The sequence below is a fragment of the Calypte anna genome, chromosome 2 (genome assembly GCF_003957555.1).
Source record: "Calypte anna isolate BGI_N300 chromosome 2, bCalAnn1_v1.p, whole genome shotgun sequence".
NCBI lineage: Eukaryota > Metazoa > Chordata > Aves > Apodiformes > Trochilidae > Calypte > Calypte anna.
Window position 1 is genome coordinate 1,092,131 of NC_044245.1, and position 14,651 is coordinate 1,106,781.

General features: G+C 51.4%; 1 protein-coding gene across 1 annotated transcript in view; it reads left to right on the forward strand.

Annotated features, from left to right (window-relative positions):
• Positions 1-14,651, forward strand: part of SETD2 (SET domain containing 2, histone lysine methyltransferase) — an 83,166-nt gene that overhangs the window by 28,641 nt on the left and 39,874 nt on the right. Inside the window, 6 exon segments of the mRNA XM_030444901.1 lie at positions 2,639-2,762; positions 4,864-4,941; positions 5,219-5,316; positions 7,086-7,212; positions 11,040-11,174; positions 13,341-13,469. Of these exon segments, the coding sequence (XP_030300761.1) occupies positions 2,639-2,762; positions 4,864-4,941; positions 5,219-5,316; positions 7,086-7,212; positions 11,040-11,174; positions 13,341-13,469 (691 nt within the window).

Sequence of the window (14,651 nt, forward strand, 5' to 3'; positions counted from 1 at the left end):
CTGCCAAGTTCTATGAAAACAAATCTGAGCTTTCAACCCCCAAATTTTGACCACCAGCACCTCCCCTCCATGGTGGTCTCAGAGATGAGAGCCTTGGGTGATGGTTCCAACCAGGCAGTGCTCTCCATTGAAAGGAGAGGGCTGAGTGTTCCTGGCATCTGCTGCTCCCTGGTTTTGCCAGATATGTTGGATGAGATCCAGGGAATCCCTGGTACAGGGGAGGGTTGGAGCAGCTCCTTTGACAGGAGGAGGGTCCTGGTGGTTTTGGTGGGCAAGGAGGAAGTTGTGGTGGGCATTGGAACAGTGCTGCTGCCCCAGGTGGAAATAGCAGGTCCATTTTTAGTCAAAGTTCCAGGAATTCCTTCTCCAGGTGAGGTTGTTGGGAAGATGTGGCTGATAGGAGCTGCTCAGCATGGCAAACATTGTGTCTGCTGGATGGGCTGGGAGCAGGAATGTTGAGAAGGATGTGAAGGAGTAAAGTGTGTGAAGGCCACCTTGGGTCAGGGGGTCAATAAATCCACAGTGATCACCTCGAGTGCAGTTGGTTTGTTGGGTGTGAAGGGGTTTGGAGATGGTTCCTCAAGGTTTGGTGACCTGGGGCTGGCTGGAGCATTGCTTTTCTTGCTGTGTGTGCTGTTCTGAGAGCTGTGGTTTGGAGAGGGATTCAGAGTGGTGGAACATCCCTGTGGAGAGAAGAGAACCTTCTCCTGGTGGTCATCCCACCAGCAGGCAGTCTCAGGATTTGTACACATCCAGTGAAGGGTGGAGAGGTTGGACACTCAGAAGATGGCTCATCCCACCCAGAGATGTTTCCAGGCTGTCTCTGTTCCCTCTCCCAGGCTTGGGACTTGGAGAAGAGCTGACCCAAGCAGCAGATCATCAGAGGAGCATTGCTGACACCTTCATCTTGGTATCTGCAGGACAGAGCTGAGTGAGGAGCTGAAGGAGCAGATTAGTGCAGCAAAGCCCTCTTTTGGGTGGAGTCCATCATCAGCAATCTCACAGATGACACTAAGCTGGGGGGAGTGTGGATCAGCTGGAAGGCAGGAGGGCTCTGCAGAGGGACCTGGACAGACTGGAGAGTTGGGATGATCCCAAGGGGATGAGGTTCAACATTCCAAGTGCCGGGTCCTGCACTTTGGCCACAACAACCCCACGGGGAGCTCCAGGCTGGGCACAGAGAGGCAGAAAGGGACCTGGGAGTCTGGATTGCCAGGAAGCTGAAGAGGAGCCAGCAGTGTGCCCAGGTGGCCAAGAAGGCCAATGGCATCCTGGGCTGGCTCAGGAACAGCGTGGCCAGCAGGTCCAGGGAAGGGATTCTGCCCCTGTGCTCAGCCCTGGGGAGGCCACAGCTTGAGTCCTGTGTCCAGTTCTGGGCCCCTCAGCTCAGGGAGGAGATTGAGGTGCTGGAGCAGGTCCAGAGAAGAGCAAGGAGGCTGTGAAGGGATCCAGCAGAATTGCTGTGAGGAAGGGCTGAGGGAGCTGGGGGTGTTGAGGCTGGAGAAGAGGAGGCTCAGGGGAGACCTCATCACTCTCTGCAACTCCCTGAAAGGAGGTTGGAGCCAGGGGGGGGTTGGGCTCTTTTCCCAGGCAACTCTCAGCAAGACAAGAGGGCAGGGTCTCAAGTTGTGCCAGGGGAGGTTTAGGTTGGAGATGAGAAAGAATTTCTTTCTGGAGAGGGTGATCAGGCATTGGAATGGGCTGCCCAGGGAAGTAGTGGATTCTCCGTGTCTGGAGATCTTTCCAAAGAGCCTGGATGTGGCACTGAGTGCCATGGGCTGGGAACCACGGGGGGAGTGGATCAAGGGTTGGACTTGATGAGCTCTGAGGTCCCTTCCAACCCAGTCAGTTCTATGATTCCATGATCCTATGAAGATGGGCATGGTTTCTCCATGTGGGCTGGAATGGCACAGTGCAAGGGATTAGTGCTGGGGAAGGCAATGGGGTGAGTGAAACCTGCCCAAAACACTCAGTAATCAGGTGAGGGGGAGCTGGGCAGCAGCTTTTGCTTTCCTGGTGCTCTCCAGGTGAAACACAAGGAACTGTGGAAGGCTTTGTGGTGATACTCAGCAAGGGAACAGTTGAGACCATGCAGGAGAGAAGCTGTTTCACCATTTGCCTTGGTGGGCAGGAGGTCTGAAGGCCCAGAGGCTCCCCAGAAGGCAGTCCATGAGGTTTGTTGCTGAGTTGAGGGGTCACCACTTGTTCTCTTCCATCTCTACTTTAAAATTCACCTTTCCTATGAGTAAAGGTGTTGTAGTGACCTCTCCTTTCACCACCAGACCAGCAGAGCACAGACACCTTCAGTCATGGACAACCATCTGCCAGGTCCTTGATCCTCTTGATTCTCCTCTGCACCTCACCCACCAGGGCTCATTCTTTTCCAGAACCAACCTTCTCAAAGGGTTCTGTCTTCTGTCACAGCTGTTCCACCCACCCATGTGATAGCATCAACCAAAACCCCAGAAATTAACCCCAACACCTTGACCTTGAGGTGTGCAACAACCACAGCAAAGCCACCAGCATGGCCAAAGCTGCAGGTTGTGTTCAGAGGGATGGTTCTTTTCTGTTCCTTGGGATTTCCTGCTGGTGGAGTGATAATTTTTTTTGTTTTTCCTTTCATTTTTGGGCTTTGCAGCAACACTTTTGTCTTGGAGTACTGTGGGGAAGTGCTGGACCACAAGGAGTTCAAGGCTCGTGTCAAGGAATACGCCCGGAACAAGAACATCCATTATTATTTCATGGCCCTGAAGAATGATGAGGTGAGTGGGGTGAGGGGGAGGCCTTGGTTTTTGGAACCCATCCCTCACTTCCAACCTGATTTAACAGAAATCTTCCAGCTTGACTAGAAGAAATTGTCCTCCCAAGGGCAGGGATGGGGGATGGCCCATCCCTTCACCTCTCTGGGAGAGAAACCAGCTCTGTGTCCCAGCCTGGGGAGATGCTTCAAGTCAAGCTTCACCTCCTTGGCTGCCCAAATAAAGCAGTTTGGAAAACACACCAAGAAACCCCATTTCCTCCCTTCCCTTGCTCACAGAACTGCATTGGCTGTGTCATGTTCAGCTGGGGCTGTCCCTCCCTGTGGGTTCAAAGGAGCTAAAAATACTCTGGAGTTCTCTTTTCCTCTTTTATTCCCTCCAGAGAAAGCAATTTCTGTAGCTGCTGTGGGGCTCTGAGCACGAGGGGGCACAGAGGAGGCTTTCCTGTTGGGAAAGGGAGGACACAGGGGTTCAGGAGGTGACCTTGCTGTCCAAGTGAAGTGCAGAGATTTTGTCTTCTCCAGCCCTCACCATAAGTTGATCCCAGAGCAGAGGGGCAGGGATGAGGAATAAAAATCCAGGATGCCCACACAACTGAAGAACTTGTAAAAATCATGGAATGGTTTGGGTTGGAAGGGACCTTAAATCTCATCCAGTGTCCCCCTGCCATGGTCAGGGACCCCTTCCCCAGCCCAGGGGGCTCCAAGCCCCATCCAACCTTCAACACTGCCAGGGATGGGGCAGCCACAGCTTCCTTGGGCAACCTGGGCACCCAGGGGCTCAGCACCCTCAAATTCAAGAATTCCTTCCCCATCTCCAACCTCAATCTCCCCTTTCTCTCCAAGTTTTAACCCATTTCCCTTGTCCTCTCCCTACCCCCCTGTGTCAGAACCCTGGTTCTGCTTGGATTGCACCCAAACCTTGCTCTGGGTGTGTGCAGCTACACCTGGTCAGATGGATCTCACCCTTGGCTGTCCCACCTCAACCTCCCAGGACCTGGGAAAAGAGGGGAAGGTTTGAAGGAACATTCCCAAACCCTCCTGCACCATCCCTGGGAGAGGAATCCCAGAATCCCAGAGAGGTTTGGGTTGGAAGGGACCTCAAAGCTCATCCAGGGACCTTCTGAGGATCCTCAGATTTGGTTTGGGTTGAAAGGGACCTTAAACCTCATCCAGTCCCAACCCCCTGCCATGGTCAGGGACTCCTCCCCCAGCCCAGGGGGCTCCAAGCCCCATCCAACCTTCAACACTGCCAGGGATGGGGCAGCCACAGCTTCCTTGGGCAACCTGGGCACCCAGGGGCTCAGCACCCTCACCCCAAGGAATTCCCTCCTAATATCTCACCTCAATCTCCTCTCTTCCACTTTGAAACTCTTCCCCCTCATCCTATCACTCCAGGCCCTTGTAAATTGTCCCTCCTCAGCTTTTCTGGGGGCTCTTCAGGTACTGGCAGACTGCTAGAAGTTCTGCCCAGAGCCTCAGGTTTTTATCTAACACAGATGCTGAGGCCAATGTCTCACCAGCCTGAAATCCAAGGATTCCTTCCCCATCTCCAACCTCAATCTCCCCTTTCTCTCCAAGTTTTAACCCATTTCCCTTCTCCTCTCCCTACCCCCCCGTGTCCAAAGCCCTCCCCCAGCTTTCTTGGAGCCCCTTCAGATATTGGGAGGTTGCTCTGAGCTCCCCTGGGAGCCTCCTCTTCTCCAGGCTGAACAACCCCAATCCCTCAGCCTGGCTTCCCAGGGAGGTGCTCAGCCCTCTGAGCATTTGAGTGGCTCTGCTCTGGACACCTTCCAGGAGCTCTGTGTCCTTCTGCTGTTGGGGACTCCAGACCTGGGCACAGCACTGCAGGGGGGGCTCAGCAGAACAGAGGGGTAGAGAGAGAGTTTAATGCTCTTTTTTTTGAGGACATTTAATGTCATTATAAACCCTTTCTCTGAACCAAAGAAGGTTGAGAGCTGGAGCAGGACAGGGTGATAATGTCTTCTCCAAGGGTTGCATTCAAATGTGTTTTGGTTGTAGCTACCCTGTATCCTAACCCTGCCTGGTACAGAGTTGGGGAGGAGGCTGTTTTCTCTCTTATTTTTCATTTCTTTTCTTTTCAGATAATTGATGCTACCCAGAAGGGAAACTGCTCTCGGTTTATGAACCACAGTTGTGAACCCAACTGCGAGACACAAAAGGTAAAGTGCAGGATCAGAGCTGCTGGCTTCACCCTTCCCATGCCTTGGGACTGAATGAGAAATGTTTTTCCTTTCTCTTTATGCCTCTTTGTTTTGATTTTGTGTTATTATTATTGTAATGAACCAGAAACACCTCCCTTGGAAGCTGGCAAACGTTTCACCTCGAGGTTTCACCTCGCTCTTTGAAGGATTCATCTTTGCAAGCAAAACCAAGACTGAAGCCTGACTTTCCTAACCACTCTGCTCATCTTGTTTTTTTCTTTTTTCTTCCCCTTAGTGGACTGTGAACGGGCAGCTCCGAGTTGGATTTTTCACCACCAAACTGGTCCCCTCAGGCTCTGAGCTGACCTTTGATTACCAGTTCCAGAGATACGGGTAGGGCTGGGCTCAGCTCCAGGCTGCTGGGAGGGGGAGGTTTGTGAGCATTGGGCTGTGGAACATCCTGCTCTGAAACATCCCACTGCAAAGCCTCCTCTAACAGACACTTACCTAGCAATTAACTCCAGTTTCTTCCATTTCTAACAGGAGAGATTGGGTGAGGAATTTCCCAGTGTCTTCTTTTATCACCTTTTTGTTCCGTCCCACCTCTCCCCAGTGGAAGTTTCCCAGATAATTACCTTGGCTGCTGCTTTCCTCTCTCTAACCATTCATTACCCAAGCTCCAGACCTTGCCATACTCCTAAATAATGTCTCATCTCCTCCACCCACCCCTGCTTTATGACTTTGCAAATACTTGCAGAGCTGTAAAACCCCAGCAGCCAGATTGTTCCCTCTTCCTGTCCTGCTCCAGTGCAGGTGTGCAGGCTCCAGTCAGGGGGTTTGGCTCCCTTCCCTAAACCTGAGCCTAATATTTTTATATTCCTGCTTGTCCAGGTGTATGGCAAAGTATTTCCCTCTCTTTAATGTGATGTGCACAAAAATATTTCACTCTTTTTAATGTGAATTGCCTCTGACAGGCTGGGAGCAACCTGTAATTAGGAGATTTATTGCCAATCCATTTTACAATCCTTATTTTTTTGATTTATTTCTTTCTGCACTGAGTTGTTTAAGAGGTGTCTCTGCCTTTCCCTCTGGATCTGCCTCTTTCTACGTGCAAAAAGAATCAAAGATGATTTTTTTATTGCCTTCTAAATTAATTTGGGCTGAAGAGTCAGGTGCTGTGGTGAAGTCCCTGGAGCAAACTTAGCCCATCCTGCAGCAAAGCCTGGGTGGTTTTTAGGCACGTGGGAATGTCTCTAAAGCTGGGGAATGTCACCAAATACACAGGCTCTACACCCACCATTTTATTTTTGCCTTTTTATGGCTTAATCAAAATTAAGAGTTTCATATCATGGCTCTGGCTGGGCCTCTCCAATGGAGAATCATTTTGCTAGCACGGGTCATTAGGATGTGTGGTATATTGGGGTTTAGTGAGCTTGGTCTCTGGGGTGTCTTCCTCAGCTCAGGTTTTGCTTCAGAGAAGATCCTGCAGCTGAACTTCCCTGGTTCCCACTGCAGAGACACCTTTTCCAGTGGATTACACCCATTTCTGATCACCTCCCCCCCATTTTCCCAAGCAGTTGTGGCACAGGGCTAAAACTTTACAGTATGTCAAGTGGAAAATACAGAGGCTTTGTAGAAATACTGCCTGAAAATAAGAGAAGTTCAACCTCTCCTGCTCTTTTCTTCATATCTCTTCTGTGCAAAAAAGAAAAACAAACCAAAAAAACCACTTGAATTTTTACTATTTCCATGAAGCCCCAGCCCATTCTTCTGTTTTGGGCAATAAACCACCAGAATTTTCCCTCAGGAATGTAGAATCTTGATTGTTTATTCATTCTGAAAGTGAAGAGATCAATTTCAGTGTGTGGTAAAAAGTTAAGAGGACCCAAACCACCACTTGTGCCTTTCTGGCTCTGCGTTCTTGACCTGCCAAGAGCCTGGAGGTGAATCAGGCTCTGGTTTCCAGCTGAGACAACTGGGATTATGGCAGTGAATTAAGAAATAAAAGACTTGATTTGAATTCTGAGTGTTCAGAAAGTCCTTGGCAGGCAGAAACATCCCCCTGCCTTTTCTGAGGGGCCGCTTGAGAGGAAGGTGAAATGAGTGGCTGGGAATGGGGCTGGCCTGGCATTAACCTCCTCTTTTGCTTGTGTCCCCACCAGCAAAGAGGCTCAGAAATGTTTCTGTGGCTCAGCCAACTGCCGGGGTTACCTGGGAGGAGAGAACAGAGTCAGCATCAGGGCTGCTGGGGGCAAGATGAAGAAGGAGCGCTCAAGGAAGAAGGACTCGGTGAGTTGGGGGCTCCTCTGCCCAGGGGTCTCCTCTTCAGTGCTTCCTCTGAGGAGCAGCAACCAAGGGTTGAGCCCCTGGCTTTGATCCTTGCTTCAGTCACCTCCCTGCTCTTCTTCTAGCTCATCAGGACCTCCATGTATTTCCAGAACTTTATTTCTGATGGGTCCTGGGTGCCTCTGTGTCCTTGGAGCTGTAGGTGCAAACATTTCCTGCCTTTCTCTGGGGGGCTCAGCATGAAGTACCACCAGGACTAGGTTTAGCCTGGAGAGAAGGAAGGAATCCTTCACTCTGAAGGGGGTGACACACTGGCCCAGAATGCCCAGAGAGGTGGCAGATAAAATCATAGAATCACAGAATGGGCTGGGTTGGAAGGGACCTCAGAGCTCATCAAGTCCAACCCTTGATCCACTCCCCCCGTGGTTCCCAGCCCATGGCACTCAGTGCCACATCCAGGCTCTTTGGAAAGATCTCCAGACACGGAGAATCCACTACTTCCCTGGGCATTCCAGTGTCTGATCACCCTCTCTGCAAAGAATCCATCCCTAATATCCAACCTAAACCTCCCCTGGCAGAGCTGAAGCTCTGCCAGGGGAGGTTTAGGTTGGATATTAGGGAAGAATTCTTTAGTCCGTGCCCTCTTATCCCACTGATACCTCCCCGACCCCCCCCTGGCTCCAACCTCCTTTCAGGGAGTTGCAGAGAGTGATGAGGTCTCCCCTGAGCCTCCTCCAGTTTTTTTTTTGGCTTTTTTTTTGTATTGTAAAGACATCTCCAGTTTAATATGCTCTATTTACTCAACATTACCACTCGAGGGATGACAGGGAGTGTGTACTGCTATCACTTAGGCAAACAGCAATATGCCCCATCCCTGGAAATATTCCAGGTTGGGCTGAATGGGGCTGATCAGCCTGAGCTGGCTGAGGATGTCCCTGCTCCCTGTGTCAGTGTCCCTGCTCCCTGTGTTGATGTCCCTCTGAGGATTTCCTGCTCACTGCAGCAGTGTTGGATTAGAGGAGCTTGAAAGGTCCCTCCCCACCCAAACCATTCTCTGAATATCTGGTCATCAGTACTGCACACCACTAAAAAGCATCTGAAATTCTACCTGGTTTTAAAGATGTAGAATCATGGAATGGTTTGGGTTGGAAGGGACCTTAAAGCTGACCCAGTGCCCCCCCTGCCATGGTCAGGGACCCATCCCCCAGCCCAGGGGGCTCCAAGCCCCATCCAACCTTCAACACTGCCAGGGATGGGGCAGCCACAGCTTCCTTGGGCAACCTGGGCACCCAGGGGCTCAGCACCCTCACCCCAAACAATTCCCTCCTAATATCTCAACTCAATCTCCTCTCTTCCACTTGGAAACTCTTCCCCCTCATCCTATCATTCCAGGCCCTTGTAAATTGTCCCTCCTCAGCTTTTCTGGGGGCTCTTCAGGTACTGGCAGACTGCTAGAAGTTCTGCCCAGAGCCTCAGGTTTTTATCTAACACAGATGCTGAGGCCAATGTCTCACCAGCCTCAAATCCAAGAATTCCTTCCCCATCTCCAACCTCAATCTCCCCTTTCTCTCCAAGTTTTAACCCATTTCCCTTCTCCTCTCCCTACCCCCCCGTGTCCAAAGCCCTCCCCCAGCTTTCTTGGAGCCCCTTCAGATATTGGAAGGTTGCTCTGAGCTCCCCTGGGAGCCTCCTCTTCTCCAGGCTGAACAACCCCAATCCCTCAGCCTGGCTTCCCAGGGAGGTGCTCAGCCCTCTGAGCATTTGAGTGGCTCTGCTCTGGACACCTTCCACAGTTTTTTGTTTTGTTTTTAATCTGTTTTGTGGTGCCTGATTTTTATTGTTAAAAAAACCAGGCAAGACCAGACCCACCCGTGGGGACTTTGCCTGAATTATGACAGCTGAAGGGGGGAGCAGATGTCTGGGCTGTGAAATTGGAATCTCTTAATTGTTCTGGCCCAGAGGCAACTCAGCTTCCAGGAGGAACTGGTATGGACATGTGTCCTGTGTGTTCTGACTTCACAGTGACAGCTGTGTTTGCAGCTGAATGAAATCTGCAGCTGAAACCCAGAGCTTTTGGGGGTTTTCAAGTCTTTTTAAAGCTTTTCAACCATGTAACCAGGCACTGGCTCAGGCTGAGGGCAGTGCTGGAGTCACCATCCCTGGAGGTGTTCAGAAACCATGTGGGCATGGACCTTGGGGACATGGTTTAGTGTGCTGGTGGTGTTGGGTTGATGATCTTCTCCAACCTTCATGATCTGGTGATCCCATAACCCTCATTAATGAGTCTACATCAGATTACAGGGACAGCTTCACATGGGAGTTATAAGAAGCTGCAGAGAAAAGGTTCCTGCTGTCCAAGGAACCTTTTCCTGGGTGCAGACTGCTGCAAGGAGCAGTTTAGGGATGGGTTTATTCCCTCCATGAAGTTCTCCATCTCTGTTTCTATCAGTCAGATTTGTTTCCTGATTTTCTGGGAGAAGCTCCCAATTTTTTTAAACTCATTTTTATTGTTTGGAGAGGTAGGAACCCATGGAATTATTTCTAAGTCATTAGTAAGGTGATTTTAAGCTGCTAATTGGTGGTGCTGAGCTGCTGGCTAAATTCTGCACCTTGTGCTGGTGTCCAAGTGGAATGTGCTGGGTTGGTCCCAAAGTCATAAATCAGATGTGGGAAGGAATAAATCTCTGTGCAGTCGAGCTGATCATCTGGTTTCCAAGGTGAAAAGATAAACTGGGAGTGTTCTGGAATTTCCTCCTGGAATGAGGTGGACACATCTCCAAGGGGCTGTTGATGAGGACAAATGGAGACTGGGAGGGGAGGTTCCTGCCTGGAGGGGGTGTTGGGCTGTGCCAGGAGAAGTGCTGGGAGCTGAGTGCTGCTGTGCAGGGTGTAAGGGCTGGAAAAAAACCCCAAGAGGGCAGATAAAAAAACCCCAACCATGGGGAGTCAGCACCAGGGTTCTTCATGGGCAAAGCACAGACCCAGAGAAGTGTTTGGGTGGGAGAAGATCTTGAAGATCCTCAAGTCCAACCTTTCCCCCAGCACTGCCAGGGCCACCCCAGCCCATGTCCCTCATCCCCACATCCCCAGGGTTTGCTCTGAAACCCCTCCAGGGATGATGGGGACTCCAGCCCTGCCCTGGGCAGCCTGGGCCAGGCCCTGACAACCCTTTCCAGGCAGAAATTCTTCCCCAGCTCCAACCTAAACCTCCCCTGGCACAACTTGAGTTGTGCCCAAAGTTCCTCTTGTCCCATCCCTTGTTCCTTGGGAGCAGAGCCCGACCCCCCCTGGCTCCAACCTCCTCTCAGGGGGTTGCAGAGAGCCACAAGGTCTCCCCTCAGCCTCCTCTGCTCCAGGATCAACACCCCCAGGGCCCTCAGCTGCTCCTCACAACTTCTCCAGACCCTTCTCCATCTTCTCCAGCCCCTCCTCCATGCTCTCCAGACCTTCTCCTTGTGCTCCAGACCCTTCCCCACCTCCATTCCCTTCTCTGCACACTCTCCAGACCCTCAATCTCCTTCTGCTCCTGGGGAAATCCCAGAATGTTGAGGTTGGAAGAGACCTCCAGCTCATCCTTTGGTTAACACCACAGTCAGCTACTCATCCATGTCCTTAAGGCCCAGCTCCAAATGCCTTTTAACAGCATCACAGAATGTTTAGGTTAAAAGAACTGAACCAGAACCAACTCCAGGATTTGAGGTGTTGCCTCACCAGGGGTTAAAAACCTTCGTGGTGAGGCTTCTCCTGGCTCTCTCCCCCAGGACAGGAGTTGTCTCTGCTATCAGAGGGTGGGCTGATCCTGGCATGACCTGGGATTTTCTCCTGTGCAGGTGGATGGGGAGCTGGAAGCTCTGCTGGAGAACGGGGAAGGTCTCTCTGATAAGAACCAAGTTCTCAGCTTGTCTCGACTGATGGTCCGGATCGAGACCCTGGAGCAGAAGCTCACCTGCCTGAAACTCATCCAGGTGAGGAGATCCATTCCCTGGGCAGGAACCATTCCCTGGGACATCAGCAGCCTGGGAGCTCTCCTTAGGAGAGGAGGGGAAGGTGGGAGGAAGGTCTGACACGTGGGCCATGCTCAGTACAGTTGGGAGGTTCTGCTGGGTGCTTTCAGGTCCAGCTCTGTTCCCCACACTGTGCTCATATCTGGAGGAGCTGAACCTGAGGAATGATCCAAAATGCCCATTCCTAAAGGAATTCTTTTCCTGGCTGTCAGGGTCTGGGCACCCCCAGTGCTCTGGTAGGGTTCCAGGAGCTCCCCTCTCCGAGGTGCCCATGAGCTGCAGCCAATCCCAGAGTTGCTGACTGAGCAGCAAACTCATCCTGGTTCTGATTTTCCTCCTCAAAATGAGCAGCCCAGGGTGGCAGTGGCTCTGCCACATGTCCTGCTGCTCAGGGACACTGCAGGGACCTTGTCTGGTGGGACAGGGGACAGGTGACATCAGTGGGTGGGAGAGGTGACATCTGCAGTGGGTGGGATAGGGGACAGGGGACATCTGCAGTCTGTAGGACAGGTGACATCTGCAGTTGATGGGATTGAAGGGACATCTGCAGTTGGGACAGGGTGACGGGTGACATCAGTGGGTGGGAGAGGTGACATCTGCAGTGGGTGGGACAGGGACAGGTGACATCTGCACTTAGTGGGACAGTGGGACAGGTGACATCTTCAGTTGGTGGGACAGGGACAGGTGGCATCAGTGGGTGGGAGAGGTGACATCTGCAGTTCATGGGAAAGGGGACATCTGCAGTTGGTGGGGCAGGGGGACAGGTGACATCTACAGTTGGTGGGATAGGGGGACAGGTGACATCAGTGGGTGGGACAGTCACATCTGCACTTAGTGGGACAGTGGGACAGGTGCCATCTTCAGTTGGTGGAAGAGGTGACATCTACAGTTGGTAGGACAGGGGGATGGTGACATCTTCAGTGGGTGGGAGAGGGACAGGGGACATTGGCAGTTGGTGGGACAGGAGGACAGGTGACAACTTCAGTTGGTGGGACAGGGGAGAGGTGACATCTGCAGTGGGTGGTACAGGGGGACAGGTGACATCAGTGGGTGGGACAGGTGACATTGCAGTGGGTGGGATGGGACATCTGTAGTTGGTGGGACAGGTGACATCAGTGGGTAGGATGGGACATCTGTAGTTGGTGGGACAGGGGACATCAGTGGGTGGGAGAGGTGACATCTTCAGTGGGTGGGAGAGGGACAGGGGACATTGGCAGTTGGTGGGACAGGTGACATCTACAGTTGGTGGGAGAGGTGACATCAGCAGTTGCTGGGATAAGGGACATCTGCAGTTGGTGGGACAGGGGAGAGGTGACATCTGCAGTGGGTGGGACAGGGGGACAGGGGACATCAGTGGGTGGGACAGGTGACATTGCAGTGGGTGGGACAGGAGGATGGTGACATCTGCAGTGGGTGGGATGGGACATCTCTAGTTGGTGGGACAGGTGGCATCAGTGGTTGGGACAGGGACAGATGACATTGGCAGTTGCTGGGATAAGGGACATTGCTCTTGGTGGGACAGGGGGACAGGTGACATCTTCAGTTGGTGAGACAGGGGAGAGGTGACATCTTCAGTGGGTGGGAGAGGGGACAGGTGACATCAGTGGGTGGGACAGGTGACATTGCAGTGGGTGGGATGGGACATCTTTAGATGGTGGGACGGGACATCAATGGGTAGGAGAGGTGACATCTGCAGTGGGTGGGATGGGACATCTATAGTTGGTGGGACAGGGGACATCAATGGGTGGGAGAGGTGACATCTTCAGTGGGTGGGAGAGGGGAATGGTGACATCAGTGGGTGGGAGAGGTGACATTGCAGTGGGTGGGATGGGACATCTTTAGATGGTGGGACAGGGGACATCAGTAGGTGGGAGAGGTGACATCTCCAGTGGGTGGGAGAGGGGACAGGGGACATCAGTGGGTGGGAGAGGTGACATCTGCAGTTGGTGGGACAGGGGAATGGTGACATCAGTGGGTGGGAGAGGTGACATTGCAGTGGGTGGGATGGGACATCTTTAGATGGTGGGACAGGGGACATCAGTGGGTGGGACAGGGCACGGGTGGCATTGTCCCCAGGAGCAGTGAGGTGGGGAGGGGAGGTGCTGCCCGTGTCCCTGTGTCCTGCAGAACACCCACTCCCAGTCCTGCCTGAAATCCTTCCTGGAATGCCACGGGCTGTCCCTGCTCTGGATCTGGATGACGGAGCTGGGAGATGGGAGAGGAACCACGGCCACCAACCTGAGGCTGCAGCTGGAGGTGAGACCTCTCCTCTCCTCTCCTCCTCCTCCTCTCCTCTCCTCTCCTCTCCTCTCCTCTCCTCTCCTCTCCTCCTCTCCCCCTCTCCTCTCCTCTCCTCTCCTCTCCTCTCCTCTCCTCTCCTCTCCTCTCCTCTCCTCTCCTCTCCTCTCCTCTCCTCCTCCTCTCCTCTCTCTCCTCTCCCTCTCCTCTCTCTCCTCTCCTCTCCCTCTCTCTCCTCTCCTCTCCCTCCTCTCCTTCTCCTCTCCTCTTCCTCTCCTCTCCTCTCCTCTCCTCTCCTCTCCTCCTCCTCTCCTTCTCTCTCTCCTCTCCTCTCCTCTCCTCTCCTCTCCTCTCCTCTCCTCTCCCTCTCCTCTCCTCTCCTCTCCTTCCTCTCTCCTCTCCTCCTGGCACTGCTCTGGGTTCTTCTGGGGGTCAGGTCATTTAATTCAATTTCCTTTCATTCCTTTTGTTTAATTTAATTTCATTTTGTTTCATTTCATTTATTTCACATTTTTTGGTTCATTTTGTTTTGTTATATTTTGCTTCATCTTGTTTCATTTCGTTTCAGCCTGTTATTTTCTTTCATTTTCTTTCATTTTGTCTCTTTTTATTTTAATTTCATTTCATATTTTATTTTGCTTTATTTAATTCAATTTCATTTTGTATTTTGTTTTACTTCAGATTTTTTAAGTTCTTATTTTATAATTTTATTTTAAATTTATTTTCTATTTAACTTTAAATTTTTAAAATTTTATTTTAATTTTTTCTTTTTAATGGATTTTAACTTTAATTTTTTCATTTTACTGTGCTTTTATCTTAATTTTATTTTCAACTACTTTAATTTTTCTATTTTATTTTCCTTTATTTTTATATATATTTTCTATTTTATTCTTTATTTATAATGTGTTTTTATTTTATTTTTATCTTTTACATTTAAAAATTATTTTTCCCTTCCCTTCCCTTCTGGTTGCAGAGGACCTTTGAGCCATGGAGTCCAACCCTTCCCTCAGCATCACCCCATGTCCCTCATCCCCACATCCCCAGGGGTTGCTCTGAAACCCCTCCAGGGATGATGGGGACTCCAGCCCTGCCCTGGGCAGCCTGGGCCAGGCCCTGACAACCCTTTCCAGGCAGAAATTCTTCCCCAGCTCCAACCTAAACCTCCCCTGGCACAACTTGAGTTGTGCCCAAAGTTCCTCT